The sequence below is a fragment of the Canis aureus genome, chromosome 27, assembly GCF_053574225.1.
Source record: "Canis aureus isolate CA01 chromosome 27, VMU_Caureus_v.1.0, whole genome shotgun sequence".
In the NCBI taxonomy this organism is placed as follows: domain Eukaryota; kingdom Metazoa; phylum Chordata; class Mammalia; order Carnivora; family Canidae; genus Canis; species Canis aureus.
The window spans coordinates 44,620,233-44,647,311 of NC_135637.1; the positions used below are offsets into that span (position 1 = coordinate 44,620,233).

The window sequence follows — 27,079 nt, forward strand, 5'->3', positions numbered from 1 at the left end:
CAATTAAATGGGTTCTAAGTAACATTTTAATTTTACCAGGCTACATTTCAAACTATATACAAATGAATACATCTAACTGGTTGTTGAAGTAATTCCTGGGAAGCTCAATTGCTTTAAATCATAGTCTTATTGATCAGTAAAATCTTCATAACTACATTTTAAAATATACCCACTTTGTTTCCAATAGGTTCAATACAAAAAAGATTATGAAAACACCAAAGGGAAAATGGTTGGCTTCCAAAGTCTCCAAGATGATCCTAAACTGGTTCACTATATGAATGTAGTCAAGATACAATCCGACTGGGAGTATAAAAAAGACTATGAGAAGACAAAAACAAAATACAACACACCCCATGATGTGTTCAATGTTGTGGTAGCCAAGAAAGCTCAGGATGTTGCCAGCAATGTCAACTATAAGCATACACTCCATCATTACACCTATCTGCCTGATGCCATGGACCTGGAGTAGTCTAAAAACATGATGCACGTACAGAGCAATGTAAGTGACACTTATTTCACAGGATAATCCTCTCCTAAAGTCAGAAAGTGCATGAGAACCCACTGCTTGGGGCACTTACTCCTTTTTTTTCCCTTTGCAATAGAATGCCTGCAAGGAAGACTACAACACCTGGATGAAACGCATAGGCTGGATACCTATTGGCAGTCTAGATGTAGAAAACGTTAAGAAAGCAGGTGATGCCCTGAATGAAAAGAAGTACAGGCAGCATCCAGACACCCTCAAATTTACCAGCACCGTGGACTCCCCAGTTATGGTCCAGGCAAAACAGAACACAAAGCAAGTCAGTGATGTAAGTACAAAAGAGGGGGCCAAGAATGGAGGGAGGCTTCAACAAAATAAATAGCAGCTCAAAAGTTTAATTCTTCTGAGCCATTAATTTTCCTTTTACTTTATGTATTTTAAAATTACAATTACAATTATTTTTAGTTTGGGGGTCACCTGACTGAGTGGCTGAGTTGGTTAAGTGTCAGACTCTTGCTATCTCAGATCAGGTCTTAATCCCAGAGTCATGAGTTCAAGCCCTGCATTGGGCTCCATTAGGAATACAAACAAGAACAACCACAACAATTATTTTTAGTTTGGGCACTAACATTTTCTTTTTCTTCTATATTACTATTTATCTTCCTTTTTATAACATCTTCCTTTTTAGCTGCCTTTGAAATACTGTGTTATGGGATAAATTTGTTGTGATGAAAAAGTTCTACTCTTGTACTACACCTGTATATACACACACAAAATTTAAACTTGAATTCCAGACACTTTAACAAACTCATCACCTTCAGATCCATATTAAGTTGCATATATTTGCTGTTCGTATATAAAATACTAGTACAGGGAAATAACTCACATGCGTATATGGTTTTACTTCTCAGAATTCATCATACACAAATATTATAGAGGCTTTTGAAAACTTAGGTCTTGGGGATCCCCGGGTGGCGCAGCGGTTTGGCGCCTGCCTTTGGCCCAGGGCGTGATCCTGGAGACCCAGGATCGAGTCCCACATCAGGCTCCCGGTGCATGGACCCTGCTTCTCCCTCTGCCTGTGTCTCTGCCTCTCTCTCTCTCTCTCTCTCTCTCTCTCTGTGACTATCATAAATAAATTAAAAATTTAAAAAAAAGAAAACTTAGGTCTTGGAGATTAGTATGTTATTTGCCTGGCTGTCCATGAGCGATGTGTATGACCTGGCTAAGGTCAGACCTAAAGGGAAGCTTAGTGTGTAGAAGAACTAAAGGGACATGGAAAGCATTTATTTATTAATCCATTGAATGAACGTTTTTGAACTCCTTCCCTGAGCCGGGCATTGTATTATATGCTGATGCTATAAAGACGCCGTAGATGATGAGTGGTGAGATAGATAGGAGATGACAAGGATATAAGAGTGTAAGACAAAGGCATGGATGGAACCAGAGCATTGCCACACCAAGAGGTGAATGCTACAGGAGAGGTATGTGCCAAGTACAAGAGAAGAGGGTAACCCCCCACCAAGGCTTCCCTGGCAAATAAGGGAAGGGTGCATTCCTGGTGAAAGAAAAAATCATGATGACCAACAAGAGCTAATGAACTGGAAGGACGGTGAAGGGTTCGGGATTATTATGTGATCATTGAGGATCTTGTGTGCTTATACTCTGGAGATTGTGGGGTAGGTAATGGGAGGTGTTGAAGATCTTAATCCATGGAGTTGGATTATCAGATCTGTGTTCTAAAAGATACTTCTGACCAAGAGTGCTGAGATGGCATTGATGAGGGAAGAGATGGAGGTAAGAAGATGGATTAAAAGCGCTTACAGAAACCTAGCAGAAGACTCCTTTGGACTTCAACTAAAGCACTAGCAATGGCAGAGGAGATGTGTAGAGGGTAGAATCGGTGAGACTCTGTGAATGCCTAGCTATGGTTTCTAAAGGCAGTGAGGGAATAACGTTAGCTCTTGGATGCCTAGAAGAAATTATTTAGGATTTGAGAATTCAAATAGATATCAGCCTCTTTAGACTTTGTGATACATAGACAACAGTTTACATGTGATAATCTGCTTAAAGGTTTATGTGATAAATGACAGTCAAGAGACTGGAAATCTAGTGGTTCCAGTTGTATTTTAGATTTTAGAAATCAAGCAATTTCTTTTCTATTACCAAGAGGAGGATACAATCTAAGTTCTACATCCTGGACCTAGCTGTCTTCCTGACATCTGTAAAAGGATAAGATAGGGTAAGTATGAAATGGTAAACCTCTTAAGTACACTGGGTTTATGTAGAAGCGCCCTCATAGCATGAGGAAATTATTATATGGTTTTAGTGCTACAATTGTAATTGGAAAGTTTTTTTTTTTTTAGCAGAAGTGAAAGTCTCATTCTAAATGCCATTTTCTAAGAATCAAAAACCCAAAACAAAAACAAGACCGGTTTACTCCACTAGCAAAGATTGGACTTTTCTGACTTTGGTAAACTCCATTTATTCAAATTAGGGTTTTGCATTTGAAATGATTTCCATTCATCTCTAGCCATCAAAGATCACTGTTTTCTACTTTTCTGTCTATTTTAATACACGGAGTTTTTAGGTCTTTCTGAAAATGACAAAAATGCTTGACTTTTTTAAAAATAGGAGAATACCTTTGATTTTTAACAATAGAAGTAGTAGAGGGACTGTGCTGGGAATAACTCCTTTAAGTGTACAATTGAAGCATTTTATTTTGCTTTTAACAAGTTTATTTTTAGAAGATAACAGCAAAGTAATGTTTGCCCTTTGGCAAATGTAAGATGACAATTTTAATTGCTGATTTTTGAGGATTTTGGGGAGTTTTGTGGGAAGAAGTCAGTGTGTGGGGTGTGAAAACACAAGCTATTGAGAGTATTTTAGTGGCTCATAACATTGGAAGGATTTCTGATAAATGACTTCAAAAGACATTTGAAGACATCTTCTAGTATACCTAGAACTTTTTCCTTTGGAATATTTTTTCTTTTATTTTAAAACATACTTTATTTAAATCCAATATGTTAGCATAGGGTATAACATACAGAGCTCATCTCACCACTGCCCTACTTAATGCTTGTTACCCAGTTACCCCATCCCCCCACCCACCTCCCCATCGGCAACCCTTTATTTGTTTCGTAGAGTTTGGAGTCTCTCATGATTTGTATTTTTCTCTAACTTCCCCCACACACACTCAGTTTCCATCCTTTCCATTGTAGTTCCTTTCATGATTTATTCCAAATACTCCTTTTTTTATTTTTTATTTTTTAATTTATTTTTTATTGGTGTTCACTTTAAGCATTTTCTTTTTTGTACTCTCTGTGATACATGTTATTTTTGTGATTGCGTATTGCAGATCTTCTACAAAGCTAAAGGAGAAGATGTGAAACATAAATACACTATGAGTCCTGATCTTCCTCTGTTTCTCTAGGCCAAGTGCAATGCTTACAATATGAGTGACGTAAGTAGGGTTTTCAATGGGGTGTGAAACCCAGACAAGGTGGTACAGTAATAGAATCTCAGAGTAGGATGGGGCCTTGATAACTATTTAGGTTGGTTTCCCACACACACACTGGATGGAGCCTATCTCATGACGATGGCTCTCTGCCTCTTAAGTCGGCCTCTTCCAGGGCAGGATAATTCCAAAAGGATGTGACATTCTCCCTTACGTGGAGCCCAACATCTATTCCTCTCAAACTTCGAGTTGGTTTTCCTCATTTTGCAAGTGGAGAGAGTTATTATCCTGCAGAAAAATAAGAATGAATGAAATCCTTTTATTACAGCAGACCTGAAATTTCTAAAGCTAACCACCAGGTCTTCCCTTGACCTTCCTTCCATAAGAGTGGACAACTTCATTTTCTCTAGTTGGTCCTCACACGCCAAGGTTTCCAGAAAGAACCTTTATTCCTCTCTTCCAGATCCACTCCAGTATCTCAGTATCCTGCTTTGCTCTGTACTCAAACCAGGTTTGGGTGTATAATTGGTGCAGCATCCTGTAATGTCATGCTACACAAGGTGTAATGTTTTGCTAATGTGACTTCCCAAAATAAAATGTACTGTAGAAGATTCCTTTAGCTTATATCTGGAAACGAACGAAACAGTCCCAGCAATTGGGGACTCACTTCAGCTGATCCATGTACAGCATGCTGACCTCCTTCTTTCCCTCATACCTCAGGTCTGCTACAAACGGGACTGGCATGATTTAATAGCCAAGGGCAACAATGCGCTAGGTGAGGCTGCACATCACTGCAGCCAAAGCATCCAGAAACATTGCCAGTGATGTGAGTAAACATTTTCGGTGAAATGTGGGTGCATTGCCTTTTAAAAAACGAATCAAATGTGTGCTTGTCTAAATGTTGCCACATTGAAAACAATATGTCGAGTTAATGACGTTGAAATTCTCCACAAGATACTGTTTTGAGGAGCTGTCATTTTTTCAAAATTCCGTGATTCTTTTCCATTGACCCCACTTGGTAGAGCTATCGTAAATCTGACAACCACTTTCTCCCCTGATTCGTAGGCCAGATTACCCCTAGTGACACATTTCCTTGACAGCCTACATTAATTTTCAGTGAGAACAACCTCCCTGACAGTAACACATTAAATTCAAATGACTGCCTGCATAATAATTGTATTAAGAAGATTGAAAAGATGATGTATAAAATGTAAGGATTTTGTAAACCAAATGGGTAAAGGTGTGGTCCATTTTTCTTGAATTTAATTTTCATGTATGTAAATCAATGCCATTTCATCTGCAATAGGAAAAGTATACACTTCCACTTCTTATCATTGCAGATCAAAAATGTCAAACAGCACACATGCCCCGTAGACTTCACTGTCACCTACTATTCTGAGGGCTACAGTTACGGTTTGGGAAAGGAGAAGAAATAAGATGCCCATGTGTGCAGTCCACAGGGGAGCTCAGGATGGAAGAATTCTACAGCTTTCCTTAGAGGTCCCTGAAAATGCGTCCCTCAAAGATGTGCATACCACGAGGAAGTACATTTCTCGGTTAAGGACAAAATGAAAGTCTAAATGTGACTTTATCATTCTTTAAGGCCTTGTGCAGGGCTCTTTCTAACATACCTAGAAATGTCTCGGTGACCCTTTTGTCTGCTGAGCTCTTGTTTATAAATCAGTGCATGCTAAGCTCTTGTTTATAAATCAGTGCATAAATGGCACGAGCAGAGTTTCTGCAGAATTTAAGTGGATTTGAGTTCTCTTCTATAAAAATTGAGGTTTTGACCTGTTACCTACCGTACAACTCTATCTATACACCATTGCTGGGTCCAGCAGTGAGAGAGCTTGGGCTGTGGAGCATTGTGCTGAGGTTTTTACTGCCAGGGGAAGCTCCCAGCCATTCCTGCCCTTCCTGTTCCTGAACTCATCGGCAGCTGCTTCAGCAGGGGGCTTGGAAAGTGGCTGCCGAGAAATGGGGGGGGAAAGGCCTGGCTACCTGCTTATGCAGTATCTAAATTGATGCCCCCTAGAAAGAAGAGGGGTTTGTTCTAACCTTACTCCAGCAGCCTGAGACAACATAGTAAAGTTTTCCACCCCCTACTCCCAAGAAAAACTGTGTGTGAACTCACAGAGTTCTTTGGATTTTCTTCTGCGTCAGTTGCATACGTATCACTCAGTCAATGGGAGCAGTAAATGGAAGGTTTTCACACTAATTTCTAACGTCCTGTGATGTATGATAACATTCTGTGGTGGTGGTGCCATATTGGATTGGGAAAATTCACATCCCTAGGAAACCAAGAGGTACTGGCCTTATGTTTGGAATGTCTTGTTGCATTAAGGATGAACATTCAGATGGGTTGTTTAAGTGAAGTCCGACATACAAAAGCATTTGTAGGATTTATAGCAAAGAAAAAAACTGGTCCTGAATTTATCATGATACCTACCTATTTCTATCCCAGCAGTGTTGGAAATAACTGTTTTCACTCTGAATATTCTGGGGCACATAGGAGTGGGCAGGTATGGTTTGGATTTCTTGTAGTCTTCCAGAAAGTCACAGTGTCAAAGTGCCTTTGTGTGTGGCTATTCTTGCTATACCTAATGTTATCAACGCCGAGGACTTTGCTAACCAAATTTTACCTTCGCAGTATAAATACAAGGAAGCTTATGAGAAGTCAGAGGGAAAGCATGTGGGTTTTAGAAGCCTTCAGGATGATCCCACGCTGGTCCATTACATGAATGTGGCAAAACTGTAGTCGGATCATGAACACAAGAGGAACTATGAGAACGTCAAAATGAGCTACCATACCCCTGGGGACATGCTTAGCATTACAGCTGCGAAGTTGTCCCGGGATGTTGTCAGCGATATCAACTACAAACAGCCCGTACACCATTACATGTACCTACCCGATGCCATGAGTCTCAAGCAAGCACACCAGGAATGTGAATCAAATTCAGAGCGATGTGAGTGTGACAGGCCCAGGAATGTTGGCACTTCAGGGGTGATTCTCTTCCTGTCTTAGTAGGCTTCACAATACAGGAAGATATTTGAGAAATGCACCTTTACCAAAAAGCATGGTAGATGATCAGGGTTTTTGCTGGCTTTGTGTTCTCCTGTTACAGTCACTGACAGTGTCTTTATTAACTCACAGGCCAAAGGTAAAACCATATTCCACTAAGTATATAAACCACCTTGATTCCCAGCAAGAGGGCATGGTCACTCTTGGCAGACCCATTTCATTGGTGACATGTAGAATGATAAATAGTATTCTCTACTCTTTCTGAATTCAGGAAAGTTTTTTTCTTTTTTTAACTAAAACTCACATTCTCATGCATGTTAATCTATGTGGTGAGTCATCTTAAATGAACCAGGGAGGTTTTGTGATTGTAGCATGATTCATGGAGAGCTGCATGTGGAGGCTATTTAATATTCAGGGCATTTCCTTCTGCAGGAACCAGATTTCTGTAAGAATCATCCTCTGTAAGGAAAGATATGGCGTCCATTTATTGTCACTCAATGAAGATGTCTTTCCCCAGCCGAAATGTCTCTCCCCAGGAATAGCCTAGGGGGACTGTCATGGATGAAATTCAAAGTTGTGGGGTTTTCAGTGAAATCACAATGAAAGCCCAATTTATTGTCTATATCCACTACTCAAATAACATTTCCCTTCTCTCCACAGAAACTATATCAAGATGCATGGAATAAAGATAAAACCAACATCACCATTCCTTCTGACATGCCAGGCATGCTGCAGGCCCCTATAAATGCCCTGCAAATCAGCAATGTAAGAGGCATAAATACGAATTGAAAATACCTTCATAGGATAATATATGTCAGCTTTGGGAGTGTGGTATAATGAAATGGACAAATTACCTATCTTAGAAATGTGTACAGCTTTTGGTGCTAAACATTTTTTCTTTAGCTTTCTATTCCTAATGCAGTATGAATGAAATTCTCCCTTTTAAATGTTAGTTTAAATACATGGCTGGGTCCCAGGACTACAAAGAGTTGGGATATCTGTATTCTATCGGTGTCTTCCTTTCAATCTTGAAAGCATTGTTCGATATCCAATGTTCACAGCTCAGTTTCATCATATATTAATAGAGAATATTGAAATACCTAGTTGAATTTCTCTTACTTGAGGGAGTATGAGGTGACAGTCTCCTTTATCTTTATAAATTTTTGATTGATCCAGAGCATTCTTGTTTAATATTTCAAAGCCATTAGCTTTGTGTCTTATTTTCCACATCAGAAAGTTAAAAGATTTTAAATTATTAAGATCATATCTAAACGATAACATATCTATGTCATGTCCCTTGAGCAGGGACCTCTGAAAAGTCAAAAGGCAACATTAGGAAAAAAAATATCTTACCGGACCTTACATGAGACCTTGATGAAGCTTTTCTAGCTTCACAGTTGATTCTTAGTTTCCATGTTTTGCGTGTTGTGGTATTTTCAGATGTGTACCATATTGTGATGAAGACAAGCATTCAAACATTTACTAGGTCTAGATGTTTAGCTTTAAAATCTTAGTCAGAAGTATCCTGCACTCCATTAAGGAAATAGCCAACAACCAGAGGAACTCAGAAATCCCTGTTTTTCCTTATCCTGTCTTCATTCACATTTTGTCATATTCATATTTTGAGTACTTGGAGTATTCACTTATTTTCAATGTTTGTAAACAAACCTGAGTTTTCCCTCAACAGAAATTTTACCAAAAAGACTGGAATGAGACCAAGCAGAAAGGCTATGACTTCAAAGCAGATGCCATTGAAATCAAGCAAGCCAAAGACTCCAGAGATATTTCCAGTGAGGTATGGCCTCTATTTCCTTGTGGTTTAGCTTTTCTTGTAACGAACACAGTAGTGTTTTTAACAATCGATGAGGGGGGTTAAAAAATCTATGTAAACAATTTTATTTTGTTTTGCACTAACTAAAGACTTTCTCTATTTAAAAACATTAGAATGGGGACACCTGGGTGGCTCAGTCAGTTAAGCATCTCCCTTCAGCTCAGGTCATGATCTCAGGGTCTTGGGATCAAGCCCCATGTCAGGTTTTGTGCTCAATGAGGAGCCTGCTTCTCCCTCTCCCTCTGCCTGCTGCTCCTCCTGCCTGTGTTCATGCTCTCTCTCATTCTCTCTCCCTGTCAGATACATCTTCAAAACAATAAAAACATTAAAACTGAATGAAGCACATTAAGGTTAGCATAGATGAGGTATATGTATAACTTCTTGGTTGTTTCCAAGTAGAAGTGAATAAAAAAAACATGAAGAATCTATGCAGAATTCTTGGGAAAAATTCAGGAAACAATCTATTTGATTATTGACCAGTGTCATTTTATCCCCCAAATATTTATGACATTCTCCATAAATCTAGATCACAGTTGAAAGTTTCATATCAGACAAGACCGAAATCACATTCTATACATAAGATTTTATACTGGAGGCTTATGTATAATGCTCTCAGCAACCTTTTGAAGTTCATTTAATAGTAATTTAAAAACTTAGTCAAAATAATTATCCTACCAAGCTCCCTACCTCCCACCCTCAGCTCCAAATCTTTAAGCAATCCTGTTCCCTTTATCTGGGCTCTTCTCTATTTTTTATCTTGTGTATCCACCTGTTTCTTCCCTCTTATTTCTCATTTTTGTCTCTAAATACAGTAGCCAGTCTATAGGATCTGCCTTATTCCCAGGTGTCTCTCCCTCCCTTTTGTCCAAACTTTTCTATGTTATCCAAATATAGAAAAGATATTACCTTAGTCTAGTCCTAAGACACTTTTAGGACAAGTCTGAACAAGATGGAAACTCTTGTTCCAGGGCTTTTGTTGTCATCTGATTCAAACCAATCACCTTGCTTTCCATTCCTGTGAAATATGCGCCATTTTTACCTGTCTCCCAAACCACACAAATAACTTTTTCCTACTGAGGTATTGTTAGTCCTCTTGGGGGACCAGATAATTTATTAATGTTCCACCATTCAGGCGGCCTTTGGAGACCCATGATTACACCCACTGTGTCTTATTTTCCACATCTGAAAAATGTAATAATAATAGTATGCACTTCACAGAGATGTTGGGAAGATTAAATGGGATTGTAGTTGCTACTACTCAACTATTTTTTGCTAAAAAACACAGCAGTTTCACACAGATCAGCCTGATACATATGAAGCACTCATAATAGTGTCTGGCATATATAGTCATTGCTCAGTAAATGTCAGCTATAATTTTTTGTAATGACTCTTATTCACCATCCTATTGCCCTCCTGATTTATTCCCGTTCTCTATCAAACTACCTAAAATAGCTCTATTTTGCTCAGAGTGAACTGAAATATAAAATGACTGCCAATATTCGGAAAACATTTGTTCAAAAGACCGTACTACATTATTTTCATATATCTGTTTATCTGATTTTTCACCACTTTAGTACAAGTACAAAGAAGGTTAGCATAAGCAACTGGGCCACCACGTGGGTTTCCGCACCCTACAAGATGACCCCAAATTGGTATGGTCTATACACACTGCCAAGATCCAGAGTGACAGAAAATACAAGAAAGCTTATGAGAAGTCTGAAAGAATTCCCAATACACCATTGGACATGATGTCACTTGTTCAGGCTAAGAAGTGCTAGGTCCTGGTTAGTGATATTGATCATTGTAATTATCTGCACCAGCGGACATGTTTGACAGGACAGAATGATGTGATCTGGCAGGCTAAGAAGGCCTACGAACTGCAGAGTGATGTGCATGTATTTGTCACCAGACTCTTGGGGGAGACGTGTGTCTCTGTGAATAGTGTCACGGTGTACTACCTAGGGATATAATTTAAGTGGTGATTTTAATAGAACCTTACATAATCTGTATATTTCATGGTAAAAGAATCATTTGGAACATTGTTTTATGGAGGATTCCTTATGGGGCAATTCTTTTTTCTTAAGACAAAGAAAATCTCTCTTACTCTGTGTAATTAGGTAGAAAATTTCAGTCCCAATTGTTTTTTTCCTTTTGTTTAATAATAATTTTATTTTTTATTGGTGTTCAATTTGTCAACATACAGAGGAACACCCAGTGCTCATCCCGTCAAGTGCCCACCTCAGTGCCCATCAGTCACCCAGTCATACCCACCCCCCGCCATCCTCCTCTTCGACAACCCCTAGTTCACATTTCCCAGAGTGAGGAGTCTTTCATGTTCTGTCTCCCTTTCTGATATTTCCCACTTTTTTTCTCCTTTCCCCTTTATTCCCTTTCACTATTTTTTATATTCCCCAAATGAATGAGACCATATAATGTTTCTCCTTCTCCGACTGACTGACTTCACTCAGCATAACACCATCCAGTTCCATCCACGTCGAAGCAAATGTTGGGTACTTCCGTTTCTAATGGCTGAGAAATATTCCATTGTATACATAAACCACATCTTTATCCATTCATCTATTGATGGACACCGAGGCTCCTTCCACAGTTTGGTATTGTGGACATTGCTGCTATAATCATCGGGGTGCAGGGTTCCCGGAATTTCACTGCATCTGTATCTTTGGGGTAAATCCCCAGCAGTGCAATTGCTGGGTCATAGGGCAGATATGTTTTTAACTCTTTGAGGAACCTCCACCCAGTTTTCCAGAGTGGCTGCACCAGTTCTCATTCGAACCAATAGTGCAGGATTGTTCCCTTTCTCCATATACTCTCCCACATTCGTGATTTCCTGTCTTGTCAATTTTCCCCTTTCTCACTGATGTGAGGTGGTATCTCATTGTGGTTTTGATTTGTATTTCCCTGATGGCAAGTTATGTGGAGCATTTTCTCATGTACTGGTTGGCCATGTCTGTGTCTTCCTCTGTGAGATTTCTGTTCCTGTGTTTTGCCCATTTCATGATTGGATTGTTTGTTTCTTTGCTGTTGAGTTTAAGAAGTTCTTTATAGATCTTGGAAACTAGCCCTTTATCTGATACGTCATTTGCAAATATCTTCTCCCATTCTGTAGGTTGTCTTTTAGTTTTGTGGACTGTATCCTTTGCTGTGCAAAAGCTTCTTACCTTGATGAAGTCCCAATAGTTCACTTTTGCTTTTGTTTCTCTTGCCTTCGTGGATGTATCTTGCAAGAAGTCGCTGTGGTCGAGTTAAAAAAGGGTGTTGCCCATGTTCTGTAGGATTGTGATGGAATCTTGTCTCACATTTAGATCTTTCATCCGTTTTGAGTTTATCTTTGTGTATGGTGCAAGAGAGTGGTCTAGTTTCATTCTTCTGCATGTGGATGTCCAATTTTCCCAGCACCATTTATTGAAGAGACCGTCTTACTTCCAGTGGATAGTCTTTCCTCCTTTGTCGAATATTAGTTGACCATAAAGTTGAGGGTCCACTTCTGGATTCCCTATACTGTTCCATTGATCTGTGTCTGTTTTTGTGCCAGGACCACACTGTCTTGATGACCACAGCTTTGTAGTACAACCTGAAATCTGGCATTGTGATGCCCCAGCCCTGGCTTTCTTTTTTTTTTTTTAATTCCCCTAGGTATTCGGGGTCTCTTCTGATTCCACACAAATCTTAAAATAATTTGTTCCAACTCTCTGAAGAAAGTCCATGGTATTTTGATAGGGATTGCATGAAACGTGGTAATGGCCCTGGGTAACATTGACATTTTCACAATATTAATTCTTCCTATCCATGAGCATGGAATAATTTTCCATCTCCTTTGTCTTTCTCAATTTCCTTCAGGAGTGGTCTGTAGTTTTTAGGGTATAGATCCTTTACCTCTTTGGTTAGGTTTATTCCTAGGTAACTTATGCTTTTGGGAGCAATTGTAAAGGGGATTAACTCCTTAATTTCTCTTTCTTCAGTCTCATTGTTAGTGTCTAGAAATACCACTGATTTCTGGGCATTGATTGTGTATCCTGCCACACTGCCAAATTGCTGTATGAGTTCTAGCAATCTTGGGGTGGAGACTTTTGGGTTTTCTATGTAGAGTATCATGTCATCGGCGAAGAGGGAGAGTTTGACTTCTTCTTTGCCAATTTGAATGCCTTTTCTGTCTTTTTGTTGTCTGATTGCTGAGGCTAGGACTTCTAGGACTATGTTGAGTAGCAGTGGTGAGAGTGGACATCCCTGTCTTGTTCCTGATCTTAGGGGAAAGGCTCCCAGTGCTTCCCCATTGATAATGATATGTGCTGTGGGCTTTTCATAGATGGCTTTTAAGATGTCGAGGAAAGTTCCCTCTCTCCCTACACTCTGAAGAGTTTTGATCAGAATGGATGCTGTATTTTGTCAAATGCTTTCTCTACGTTTATTGAAAAGATCATATGGTTCTTGTTTTTTCTCTTGCTGATATGATGAATCACATTGATTGTGTTATGAGCGTCGAACCGGCCTTGCATCCCGGGGATAAACCCCACTTGGTCACGCTGAATAATCTTCTTAATGTACTGTTGGATCCTATTGGCTAGTATCTTGTTGAGAATTTTTTCATCCATGTTCATCAGGGATATTGGTCTACAACTCTCCTGTTTGGTGGGTTCTTTGTCTGGTTTTGGAATTAAGGTGATGCTGGCCTCATAGAACGAACGAGTTTGGAAGTACTCCATCTTTTTCTATCTTTCCAAACAGGTTTAGTAGAATAGGTAAGGTTTCTTCTTTAAACGTTTGATAGAATTCCCCTGGGAAGCCATCTGGCCCTGGACTTTTGTGTCTTGGGAGGTTTTTGATGACTGCTTCAATTTCCTCCCTGGTTATTGGCCTGTTCAGGTTTCCTATTTCTTCCATTTCCAGTTTTGGTAGTTTGTGGCTTTCCAGTAACACGTCCATTTCTTCTAGATTGCCGAATTTATTGGCGTATGGCGCTCATAATATGTTTTTAAAATTGTTTGTATTTCCTTGGTGTTGGTAGTGATTTCTCTTTTCTCATTCACGATTTTATTAATTTGAGTCCTCTCTCTCTTCTTTTTTATAAGGTTGGCTAATGGTTTATCTATCTTACTAATTCTTTCAAAGAACCAACTCCTGGTTTTGTTGATCTGTTCCACAGGTCTTCTGGTCTCGATTTCCTTGAGTTCTGTTCGTATCTTTGTTAACTCTCGTCTTCTGCTGGGTGTAGGATCTATTTGCTCTTTCTCTCTAGGTCCTTAGGTGTAAGGTTAACTTTTGTATTTGAGCTCTTTCCAGTTTTTGGGCTACTTGTATTGCGATGTGTCTCGCCCTCAGGATTGCTTTTGCTATATCCCAATGATTTTGAATAGTTTTATCTTCATTCTCATTAGTTTCCATGAATTCTTTTAATTCTTCCTTAATTTCCTGGTGGATCCTTTCATCTTGTAGCAGGATGGTCCTTAACCTCCACGTGTTTGAAATCCTTCCAAACTTCTTGTTGTGATTTAGTTCTAATTTCAAGGCATTATGGTCTGAGATACGCAGGGGACGATCCCAATCTTTTGGTATCGGTTCAGACCTGATTTGTGACCCAGTATGTGGTCTATTCTGGAGAAAGTTCCATGTGCACTTGAGAAGAATGTGTATTCAGTTGCGTTTGGACATAAAGTTCTGTAGATATCTGTGAAATCCATCTGGTCCAGTGTATCATTTAAAGCTCTCGTTTCTTTGAAGATGTTGTTTTTAGAAGACCTATCGAGTGTACAAAGCACTATACTGAAGTCACCAAGTATAAGTGTATGATTATCTAAGTTTGTCTTAACTTTGGTTATTAATTGATTGATATACTTGGCAGCTCCCACATTCGGGGCATATATGTTGATGATTGTTAAGTCCTCTTCTTGGATAGATCCGTTAAGTATGATATAGTGTCCCTCTTCATCTCTCACCACAGTCTTCAGGATAAATTTCAGTTTATCTGACATAAGGATGGCTACCCCTGCTTTCTTTTGAGGACCATTTGAATGGTAAATGGTTCTCCAACCTTTTATTTTCAGGCTGTAGGTGTCCTTCTGTCTAAAATGGGTCTCTTGTAGACAGAAAATAGATGGGTCCTGATTTTTCATCCAGTCTGAAACCCTGTGCCTTTTGATGGGGTCATTAAGCCCATTCACGTTCAGAGTTACTATTGAAAGACATGCGTTTAGTGTCATCATGATACCTATTCCTTCCAACTGTTTTGTTTTTAACCCATTACGGTTGCATGATGAAATATCTAAATTTCAGAAACAAATATAAACGTAAGGAAATGTTGGATTTTAAGTTTATCTGGTACATACATTTATAGATAGAGTGGTGTATACAGGTAGAAGTATATATTTTTCCTCGTTATATATGCCTCTGAAGACCTTATTCTCTCAAGTTCTTACAGATGTGATTCTCAGTAGTGCAAAAAAGGCAGATTTCAAGTGGTGAGCGCAGATGGTCAACCTTGTATAAAAACAAAACAATGTGCCATTGCTGTCATTCCACATGGGTCACTTGTCAGCCCTGCTCCAATTCCTGTAGGATTATGTGAACTTCTCCCAGAGATGTGTGTCAGAGATGTAACACCAAATATTAATACTTACTGTTGATCCTTCCATTCCATGGGACTGGCCACCCAGCTAGTTTAAATAGAGGTAGTGTGTGGCCTGCTGGCATCATGGTGATACAGTGAGCAGACTTGACTCCTTTGAACTCTGTGGTCCTTTCCTTCATACGGAACATGTACAGATCAGACCTGGAACGTTTGAAGGGTATAGGATGGTGGCCAGAGGGTTCTGTGGAAGTGATGAGAGTGAAGAATGCCCATTCAAGAACCTCTTGAATGAGAGGTTGTATAAAGCCGGAGGACTTCAAATTCACCAGCATTGTTGATACCCCTGAAGTCATCCAGGCAAAGATCGGTGCTATACAGATCAGTGAGGTGAGTGGGGTTGATGATGTGTTCGGACGTGTTGAAGAAGTCTCCATAAGAATTGTGTGACATTTAAGTTGCTACTACCAGGATTAGAACCTTGAACATTCATGTATCCAGATACACTTTCGTAGTCAATAAGTTAATGGTATCTACAGTTCAGTTACCTAGATGACACTTTGACATAGATGCGGTCAGCATCTTTATATCCTGCAGACTCGGATACCCATTCTTGAATACATTTTGAGGTCTTGCTTGTAATGCAAGTCTCCCAGGTAATACCATGATCACAGAACTGCCACCTTTTATTGCTTTTCAATCATGAGGGAAATTGAAAAGTCCAGGGATGGCCTCAATATTCGATACCATGATAGTTATTTGGGCTAAGAAAGCCAGGATTTGATTAGTGATGTGGATTATCATAGTTACCTGCAATGTAGGTTTTCCTGCCAGATGATTACATGTGACTTGATGAAAAAGGATCATTTTACTACTGTATTTCGGATTCATTTTCCAGTTATATTCTATCACACATCAATGTATTCTTCTTGTTAGAGTCATTATTGGCACCTTTTAAATAAAAACAGAAATGAAGGGGTGCCTGGGTGGTTCAGTCAGTTGAGCATTCGATTTTTGATCTCAGCTCGGGTCTTGATCTTAAGGTCGTGAGTTCAAGCCCCATGTTGGGCTCCATGCTGGCTGTGGAGAGTACTTAACAACAACAACAACAACCAAAAAAAAAAAAACCCCAGAAAATTCACACAATGAAAACAAAATGTGATCTAGATTTATATCATTCATATCTGAGAACATCCAAAGAGAACCGTTAACTGTCCCTATAATTTTATTTGTGCGGTAATTGGCCTATTTACTTATCAACCATCTCTCGTTTTTCGTTTTTAGCAGCCATTGTGTCGTGATGCCTGGGAGAGAGAGAAGGCGAATGTGAATGTGCCAGCGGACACCCCAGGGATGCTGCAGTCCAAGATCAATGCCGTACAGATCAGTGATGTAAGGAGCTACACGCTCACTTGCGTTACACAATATTTTCTGCCTAACTGAAACTTAAGTTGATATGTTCCAGAGGAAATTTAGCAAAAGGCATTTCCCTACCATTCCTTTGATTTCTAGTATTTAAACTAATGAGAAGTGCCACGTGTGAGCACCCACGTACACGGGCACGCATATGCATATGCACGTTGTGTTTATAAATAGAGATGTGTGTCCTTATCTTTGTTGGAAGGAAACATGCACTGCTTTCACCAAAAACACCACAGAAAAACATACATATATGCAAGTATAGTATTACTTGGTTCTCTTTTCAGTGGCCCATCACTGAGTTTTCCTTTTAAAGCCAAACGCTATCTATTTTTCTCATTTTTTACTTGATTTACTGTCTCCTAATTTCTTTCTTGAAAAGAATGAACTTTACTAAATTTCATTTAAAAAACCTACTAGAACTTAATTTCAGTATGAAACCAGCCTCTTTTATAAGTCTTAACGGGAGACTAATTTTCCATGTGACTTATTAACAGGTTTTCTTACACATCAGTAAGGCTGACTCAGTGGCTCCCTCTTCAGATTAACTGTGGCATTGCAATCTCCATTTGCAGAAACATTGTAACCAAGCTTGAGAAGATGTCAAGATGAAGGGTTATGACCTGCGGGAAGATGCCATCCCAATTCAGCACGCCAGGGCTTCCAGGGAGATCGCCAGTGATGTGAGAGCTCCTTTTTTCCCAGCCTTAACCAACGCTAATAGATGTCATATGGGAGTGAATATTTTTCTGATCTTTAGCTTAATTCCCCATTAATACACTTAAGTAGAAAGGAGATCATCGTGATTAGTGTCTTGCTTTGAAATCGCAAAACCAAGAATAACTTGTACAACAGTTTGGTGCCCCTTCTGCATCGGGCTTGGTTCTGTTGTTCTTATGTTTAAGCGCAGGTTTTTATTTTCTTTTCACTGTCGTCTCAAAATCATGTAATTTACAAGCACTTATAAAAATTCAATGAATACAAAAAGTTCTGTTGTTTCTTGAAGTGCAGCATACATAAAGTTTCTCCTGTGAGAATTTTAAACATACAGGATGTTCTTGTCCAGTGGATGGACAAGCCTTTTTTAAAAGTTATATGTTAATATGTGCTAGAAATATATTTTTCCATTTAAATGAGATTATAAATTTTAGAATACAACTATTTCAAAGTTTATACTTTAGTTTATTGACTAGATTTTTTTGTTTATTAAATTTAAAATGTGAAGTACGGTGCTACTTGATTGTGGCAGAAGGTGAAGGTAGTAGACAGTGACAAGGTTGGGAAACACTAGATAAGCCTGTATTGGGGATAATCCAGAAGAACACTTCTTGCCTTAGAAATGCTCATAATGTGTTCATGCATGTAGACATAGAAGACAAACCAATGGGTTAGGAATCCTAAATCTTAGAGTATGGACTTCATGAAAAACAGTGCCCAAAAAAGGCTAATGTAAGGGAGGTGGACATACTTGGAGCAGACTGTTTAGAAAAAGTGAATTGAGAAACATGACTCTTCTTTTTTGTTCACGTATACCAGTATCTATGGAAAACCGCTTACGAGAAACAGAAAGGCCATTATATTGGATGTCGCAATACCAAGGAAGACCCTAAGCTGGCTTGGGCAGCAACTGTGTTAAAAATGCAGAATGGGGGATCCCTGGGTGGCGCAGCGGTTTGGCGCCTGTCTTTGGCCCAGGGCGCGATCCTGGAGACCTGGGATCGAATCCCACATCAGGCTCCCGGTGCATGGAGCCTGCTCCTCCCTCTGCCTGTGTCTCTGCCTCTCTCTCTCTCTGTGTGTGACTATCATAAATAAATAAAAAATTTTAAAAAAATGCAGAATGGCAGGCTGTACAAAAAGGCCTACAATAACCACAAGGCCAAGATCTCCATCCCAGTGGACATGGTGTCCATCAAAGCTGCCAAAGAAGGCCAGGCCTTAGCAAGTGATGTGGATTATCACCAGTATCTGCATCACTGACTGGTCTTGCTTTCCTGACCAGAACAATGTGATCCAAGCCGGGAAAGCCCACTACCTGCAGAGTGATGTAAGTTGTTGCTTGTGCAGAGAGGACCAGCCGAGGTGCCTGAGTCGTGAGCTGTTCTCTGGGGAGAAAGCCTTCCACAGCTTTGCCTGGTCATTCCTCCTAGGCCTTGGGAAAACGCAACTCTCCCTAATAAGCACTTCCCTTTAGCATTTTACCAAGTTTACTGAATGTCTACCTTACAGCTAGGCTTATTTAGAAAGTTTTATTTTTTACTCTTGGTGGTGCTACCAGAATTTTTCGTAGATTCTTGAACGTGTGCTGTGTGTTTCCTAAACATGAAAATTGCCATGGCCTCTCAATTGAAGAATGACAGGGATACTTCCTTAAAATTAATTTCAAAGGTTAGCAGCATGCTCCAAACTCACTAGTTTCCCTTAATGTAGTAGTCTCCACACTGTGGTGTTTCATTAGTTTACCTGAAATATTTTTAGATTTATTCATATTTTTTGCCCATTCTACTGGAAATCATGGGTTCTTTTAATTATTTAAACTTGGTTCCCAGAGCTTCAAGGAATGCTTTCTCCTAATGAATACATTTGTTATAGAAAAGTGTACCCATACCCATCCTTGACAGGAGTTGCCAAGTGGTAGATTTAGGCCAGTTTTTAGAGAAATGTAAACTCTGCATTAACCTGAATAACATTAGTATACAAAGGAATGCATATGAATCAAGTTTCTAAAGAATGAGAAAGGGAAACTTCAAAATCTGTATGTAATCCTTTTTGAGAATCCCTTCTTTTGAATTTTGGATATCCATCATACTTTACACGCTAAAATATAAAATGTTCTTCACTAAGATAGAAATTTTACTCCACAATTCACTCCTCATATATCTTTCTAGCTTGTTATTTGTATGCTATTAACTAGTTACTAAAATATCATTTTTTTATCATGTCATCGGCATGAAATCATGTCATCAGCAAAGAGGGAGAGTATGACTTCTTCTTTGCCAATTTGAATGCCTTTAATGTCTTTATGGTCAACTAATATTCGACAAAGGAGGAAAGACTATCCATTGGAAGAAAGACAGTCTCTTCAATAAATGGTGCTGGGAAAATTGGACATCCACATGCAGAAGAATGAAACTAGACCACTCTCTTGCACCATACACAAAGATAAACTCAAAATGGATGAAAGATCTAAATGTGAGACAAGATTCCATCAAAATCCTAGAGGAGAACAGAAGCAACACCCTTTTTTAACTCGGCTACAGTAACTTCTTGCAAGATACATCCACGAAGGCAAAAGAAACAAAAGCAAAAATGAACTATTGGGACTTCATCAAGATAAGAAGCTTTTGCACAGCAAAGGATACAGTCCACAAAACTAAAAGACGACCTACAGAATGGGAGAAGATATTTGCAAATGACGTATCAGATAAAGGGCTAGTTTCCAAGATCTATAAAGAACTTCTTAAACTCAACAGCAAAGAAACAAACAATCCAATCATGAAATGGGCAAAACACAGGAACAGAAATCTCACAGAGGAAGACACAGACATGGCCAACCAGTACATGAGAAAATGCTCCACATAACTTGCCATCAGGGAAATACAAATAGAAACCATAATGAGATACCACCTCCCACTCGTGAGTAAGGGGAAAATTAACAAGGCAGGAAACAATGAATGTGGGAGATGATATGGAAAAAGGGGAACGCTCCTTCACTGTTGGTGGGAATGTGAACTGGTGCAGCCACTCTGGAAAACTGTGTGGAGGCTCCTCAAAGAGTGAAAAATAGATCTGCCCTACGACCCAGCAGTTGCACTGCTGGGGATTGACCCCAAAGATACAGGTGCAATGAAACGCCAGGACACCCACACCCTGATGTTTCTAGCATCGATGTCCACCATAGTCAAACTGTGGAAGGAGCCTCAGTGTCCATCGAAAGATGAATGGATAAAGAAGATGTGGTTTATGTATACAATGGAATATTACTTAGGCATTAGAAATGACAAGTACCCACCATTTGCTTCAATTGGATGGCACTGGAGGGTATTATGCTGAGTGAAATAAGTCAATCAGAGAAGGACAAACATTATGTGGTCTCATTCATTTGGGGAATATAAATTATAGTGAAAGGGAATAGAAGGGAAGGGAGAAGAAATGGGTAGGAAATATCAGAATGGGAGACAGAACACGAAGACTACTAACTTTAGGAAATGAACTAGGGGTGGTGGAAGGGGATGAGGGCAGGGGCTGGGGGTAAATGGGTGACGGGCACTGAGGTGGGCACTTGACGGGATGAGCACTGGGTGTTATTCTGTATGTTGGCAAATTGAACACCAATAAAAAATAAATTTATTATTTAAAAAATATTACAGGAAAGTGAAAAAAAGAAACAAATGACCAAGAAAATGTAAATCCTAATTCAAAAGGAAGAGATATCTAGGGAAAATGAAAAGCCAACTGTGATCGAAATTGTGGAACCAGGGATTGAATTCTTTGTTTTAAAATTACAGTTTACACCTAATGGCACATTAGTTTCACGAGTAAAGCATAGTGATTCAACCAGAAGAGTAGCTACTATCTGTGACCATACAATCCTATTTCAACTCCGTTGACTATATTCCCCATGCTGTACCTTTCTTCGCAATGACTTATTCATTCCATAACTGGAAGCCTGTATGCCCCACTCCCTTTCACCCACTTTGCCCAACCCCCTACCCCTTCCCTCTTTATAATTGTCAGTGTTTTTCTATATCTATTGATCTGTTTCTTCTTTTTTTTTGTTTGCTTGTTTTTATTCATTTGTTTTTGTTGTTTAGATTCCAAATATAAGTGAAATCATGTGGTATTTGTCTTTCTCAGTTTGACTTATTTCACTTAACAGAATATCCTCTAGGTCCATCTGTGTTGTCACAAATGGCAAGATCTCATCCTTTTTTGTATCCTGAGTAATATTTCATGCATGCGTGCGCGTGTGTGTATACATAAACCATATCTTCGTTATCCATCCATCTCTTGATTGCTTCCATACCTTGGCTATTGTCAATAATGCTACAGTAAACATTTAGGTTGCATGTATGTTTTTGAATTAGAGTTTTCATTTTCTTTGGGTAAATACCCAGTAGTGGAATTACTGGAGCATACAGTATTTCTATACTCAATTTTTTGAACAACCTTGTTACTGTTTACCACAATAGGATTGGATTCTTAATTATCCCTTTAAAATACACCATGTGCCAGGTATTGTGCTAAGCACTGAAGATCCAATGGTGAAGGAAGAGGAAGAACCAAGACAAAGTTTCAGACTTTAGGGAATTTACATTGCTAGCAAATAAACAGATATTAACTAGAGAATATCAATAAAAAATCTGATGGATGAGAAATAATGATCAATGGTGCTATGAAAAAGTGAGGTGGGGAAAGATTATCTAAGGAAATACTACATTAATAGGGATTGCAAGGGAGGACAGGAGCTGGTTCTGTGAGGAAGACACAGGGATTCCTACAGAATGACCAATATATGCAAAAGGAGAGGGCTGTGTACGAATCACAAACCAAAAAACCAGTGTGGACAGAATCCGTAGGTCAAAGGGAAGCATATAAGATGGTGCTAGATTATCCTCACCTTCTAGTCCATGTAAAGAATTTGATCTTTTTCCTAAGGCCAATGGGAAGCCATGTGATGAGAGGAATGTTGTGGTGTCAGATTTGAATTGTGAATTTTATAAAGATCGTTCTGCCTGCTGTATAGAAAACTTACTGGAAAGCCTGTTATTATTGCTTTAAAAGTCCACCCGAGCTAGTATGAGGTTACTTAAATATTATTGAAAACCTTCCATGCATCCCATAGAGAGAGAGCTCCTTCTGCATCATTCTTCTTTATGAGTGCATAGGTGCCCCGCCACAGAAAAAGCAGACTAGAACGTTGCTGGGCTCTAATGCATCCTGCTCTACACATGATGAATTGTGTTTGTCGGGCCAATGCTCCATTTTAATTAGTTTGTGGGAGGTAAAATATACCATGAAACTGCTTTCTTATCATAATTAAAGAAAAAAAACGCTTCTATCTAACTTTGTTTTCTTTCCCAGGCCATCTATAAGGCTGACTTGCAGGGTCTCCTGAAGAGTTGAGAGTCAAAAATGCTCAGAAGATCCTACTAGACAGTGTCTATCGGACACCTATAGAGAGCCTCAGGTAGACACGTATTGTTGACACACCAAAAGTTGTCCTTGCTAAGTTGAATGCTGAGAATATTAGTATTGAAAGTCACTTTTCCCCATCTATGTTAAAATTAAGTCATGCTTGTAAGTGACTGATAATTAACCCAGTAATCTATTTGTAAAATTATACCATTGATGATTTTAGGTTTTAATATGTAATGTTAGTAGGATTGTTTTATTGTTGTTTATAAGTTTTAAACAAAAATATATTAATATTAATTTCATATTAAATTTGAGTAACGTGGAAAACTTTTAGATGTTTTTCCTTAATATGAAAAAATTTAAGATCAGAAAAGTTGAAAGTAGTGCACTGAACTAGAAGAATTACAAATTGCAAAGTAATGTTGTTATTGTGTTTTCTTCCACAGCCAAAGCACAGAGAATTTTGGGACAAGGATAAAACTTCAGTCCACCTCATGCCAGATACTCCAGAAATTAATCTCGCTGGAGCCAATGCTTTTAATGTGAGCAATGTAAGTACCACAACAGACTCCCTTTTGTTTAGAAAGTCACCCATTTGGTGTTATGATATCCCTGGGGAGCTCTTATAGGCAAGAGAGAAAAGATTGGCTGGTTGGGGATGGGGAAAACTCTTTATCATCAGTCCTCTGACCAGGGGTGAGGAAAGGAGCAGATCCCAGGCTCTGAGTCACCCAGCAAGGTCAGCGACCGACCCGGTGAACTAATGTCAACGTGACAAAATGGAGAAGAGAATAAGTTACAGGAAAGCTGAAAGAGGAATGAATGAAGAGACATGTGAACAAGGAAGGGGCATTAATGACAGACGAACACAAAATAATTATGGGAATTCTTTGTAAAACTCTATACAAATTAACTTTAAAGCCTGGATCTGTAGGGGATTTTCTTTTTATTTTAATTTATTTTTTATTGGTGTTCAATTTACTAACATACAGAATAACCCCCAGTGCCCGTCACCCATTCACTCCCACCCCCCGCCCTCCTCCCCTTCTACCACCCCTAGCTCGTTTCCCAGAGTTAGCAGTCTTTACGTTCTGTCTCCCTTTCTGATATTTCCCACCCATTTCTTCTCCCTTCCCTTATATTCCCTTTCACTATTATTTATATTCCCCAAATGAATGAGACCATATAATGTTTGTCCTTCTCCGACTGACTTACTTCACTCAGCATAATACCCTCCAGTTCCATCCACGTTGAAGCAAATGGTGGGTATTTTTCATTTCTAATAGCTGAGTAATATTCCATTGTATACATAAACCACATCTTCTTTATCCATTCATCTTTCATTGGACACCGAGGCTCCTTCCACAGTTTGGCTATCGTGGCCATTGCTGCTATAAACATCGGGGTGCAGGTGTCCCGGCGTTTCATTGCATTTGTATCTTTGGGATAAATCCCCAGCAGTGCAATTGCTGGGTCGTAGGGCAGGTCTATTTTTAACTGTTTGAGGAACCTCCACACAGCTTTCCAGAGTGGCTGCACCAGTTCACATTCCCACCAACAGTGTATGAGGGTTCCCTTTTCTCCGCATCCTCTCCAACATTTGTTGTTTCCTGCCTTGTTAATTTGCCCCATTCTCACTGGTGTGAGGTGGTATCTCATTGTGGTTTTGATTTGTATTTCCCTGATGGCAAGTGATGCAGAGCATTTTCTCATATGCATGTTGGCCATGTCTATGTCTTCCTCTGTGAGATTTCTCTTCATGTCTTTTGCCCATTTCATGATTGGATTGTTTGTTTCTGTGCTGTTGAGTTTAATAAGTTCTTTATAGATTTTGGAAACTAGCCCTTTATCTGATATGTCATTTGCAAATATTTTCTCCATTCTGTAGGTTGTCTTTGAGTTTTGTTGACTGTATCCTTTGCTGTGCAAAAGCTTCTTATCTTGATGAAGTCCCAATAGTTCATTTTTGCTTTTGTTTCTTTTGCCTTCCTGGATGTATCTTGCAAGAAGTTACTATGGCCGAGTTCAAAAAGGGTGTTGCCTGTGTTCTTCTCTAGGATTTTGATGGAATCTTGTCTCACATTTAGATCTTTCATCCATTTTGAGTTTATCTTTGTGTATGGTGCAAGAGAGTGGTCTAGTTTCATTCTTCTGCATGTGGATGTCCAATTTTCCCAGCACCATTTATTGAAGAGACTGTCTTTCTTCCAATGGATAGTCTTTCCTCCTGTATCGAATATTAGTTGCCCATAAAGTTCAGGGTCCACTTCTGGATTCTCTATTCTGTTCCACTGATCTATGTGTCTGTTTTTGTGCCAGTACCACACTGTCTTGATGACCACAGCTTTGTAGTACAACCTGAAATCCGGCATTGTGATGCCCCCAGATATGGTTTTCTTTTTTAAAATTCCCCTGGCTATTCGGGGTCTTTTCTGATTCCACACAAATCTTAAAATAATTTGTTCTAACTCTCTGAAGAAAGTCCATGGTATTTTGATAGGGATTGCATTAAACGTGTATATTGCCCTGGGTAACATTGACATTTTCACAATATTAATTCTGCCAATCCATGAGCATGGAATGTTTTTCCATCTCTTTGTGTCTTCCTCAATTTCTTTCAGAAGTGTTCTATAGTTTTGAGGGTATAGATCCTTTACCTCTTTGGTTAGGTTTATTCCTAGGTATCTTATGCTTTTGGGTGCAATTGTAAATGGGATTGACTCCTTAATTTCTCTTTCTTCAGTCTCATTGTTAGTGTATAGAAATGCCACTGACTTCTGGGCATTGATTTTGTATCCTGCCACGCTACCGAATTGCTGTATGAGTTCTAGCAATCTTGGGGTGGAGACTTTTGGGTTTTCTATGTAGAGTATCATGTCATCGGCGAAGAGGGAGAGTTTGACTTCTTCTTTGCCAATTTGAATGCCTTTAATGTCTTTTTGTTGTCTGATTGCTGAGGCTAGGACTTCCAGTACTATGTTGAACAGCAGTGGTGAGAGTGGACATCCCTGTCTTGTTCCTGATCTTAGGGGAAAGGCTCCCAGTGCTTCCCCATTGAGAATGATATTTGCTGTGGGCTTTTCATAGATGGCTTTTAAGATGTCAGGGAATGTTCCCTCTATCCCTACACTCTGAAGAGTTTTGATCAGGAATGGATGCTGTATTTTGTCAAATGCTTTCTCTGCATCCAATGAGAGGATCATATGGTTCTTGGTTTTTCTCTTGCTGATATGATGAATCACATTGTTTTACGGGTGTTGAACCAGCCTTGTGTCCCAGGGAAAAATCCTACTTGGTCATGGTGAATAATTTTCTTAATGTACTGTTGGATCCTATTGGCCAGTATCTTGTTGAGAATTTTTGCATCCATGTTCATCAGGGATATTGGTCTGTAATTCTCCTTTTTGGTGGGGTCTTTGTCTGGCTTTGGAATTAAGGTGATGCTGGCCTCATAGAACGAATTTGGAAGTACTCCATCTCTTTCTATCTTTCCAAACAGCTTTAGGAGAATAGGTATGGTTTCTTCTTTAAACGTTTGATAAAATTCCCCTGGGAAGCCATCTGGCCCTGGACTCTTGTGTCTTGGGAGGTTTCTGATGACTGCTTCAATTTCCTCCCTGGTTATTGGCCTGTTCAGGTTTTCTATTTCTTCCTGTTCCAGTTTTGGTAGTTTGTGGCTTTCCAGGAATGCGTCCATTTCTTCTAGATTGCCTAATTTATTGGCGTATAGCTGTTCATAATATGTTTTTAAAATCGTTTGTATTTCCTTGGTGTTGGTAGTGATCTCTCCTTTCTCATTCATAATTTTATTAATTTGAGTCTTCTCTCTCTTCTTTTTAATAAGGCTGGCTAATGGTTCATCTATCTTATTAATTCTTTCAAAGAACCAACTCCTGGTTCTGTTGATCTGTTCCACAGTTCTTCTGGTCTCGATTTCGTTGAGTTCTGCTCGAATCTTTATTAACTCCCTTCTTCTCTTGGGTGTAGGATCTATTTGCTGTTTTTTCTCTAGCTCCTTTATGTGTAAGGTTAGCTTTTGTATTTGAGTTCTTTCCAGTTTTTGAATGGATGCTTGTATTGCGATGTATTTCCCCCTTAGGACTGCTTTTGCTGCATCCCAAAGATTTTGAACGGTTGTATCTTCATTCTCA

The 27,079-nt window shown here is 39.2% G+C and overlaps 1 protein-coding gene across 5 annotated transcripts; it reads left to right on the forward strand.

Moving 5' to 3' along the window:
• Nucleotides 1-317: 317 nt before the first annotated feature.
• On the forward strand, nt 318-23,462 carry LOC144299379 (nebulin-related-anchoring protein-like). 5 transcript variants are annotated; one of them, XM_077874939.1, is made up of 12 exons: nt 318-499; nt 603-809; nt 2,652-2,723; nt 3,840-3,944; nt 4,659-4,764; nt 5,279-6,904; nt 7,621-7,725; nt 8,648-8,755; nt 16,656-16,763; nt 17,366-17,473; nt 22,875-22,980; nt 23,375-23,462. In XM_077874939.1, exons 1-3 carry the CDS (start codon nt 479-481, stop codon nt 2,715-2,717), a joined length of 294 nt encoding a protein of 97 aa, XP_077731065.1. In that variant the 5' UTR covers nt 318-478; the 3' UTR covers nt 2,718-2,723; nt 3,840-3,944; nt 4,659-4,764; nt 5,279-6,904; nt 7,621-7,725; nt 8,648-8,755; nt 16,656-16,763; nt 17,366-17,473; nt 22,875-22,980; nt 23,375-23,462. The 5 variants fall into 4 exon arrangements, with proteins under 5 accessions (XP_077731065.1, XP_077731066.1, XP_077731062.1 ...); XM_077874936.1 differs by lacking the exon at nt 2,652-2,723; XM_077874937.1 differs by lacking the exon at nt 2,652-2,723 and having other exon boundaries at nt 6,589-6,904.
• The last annotated feature ends 3,617 nt before the right edge of the window (nt 23,463-27,079 follow it).

What these genes read in the sequence shown, in the direction of transcription:
- LOC144299379 (XM_077874936.1), top strand. Translation starts at nt 479, where the DNA reads ATGATGCACGTACAGAGCAAT. An exon ending in TGATGCACGTACAGAGCAAT is followed by an intron (nt 500 to 602) that starts GTAAGTGACACT and finishes CCTTTGCAATAG; the next exon opens with AATGCCTGCAAGGAAGACTA. An exon ending in ACACAAAGCAAGTCAGTGAT is followed by an intron (nt 810 to 3,839) that starts GTAAGTACAAAA and finishes TGCGTATTGCAG; the next exon opens with ATCTTCTACAAAGCTAAAGG.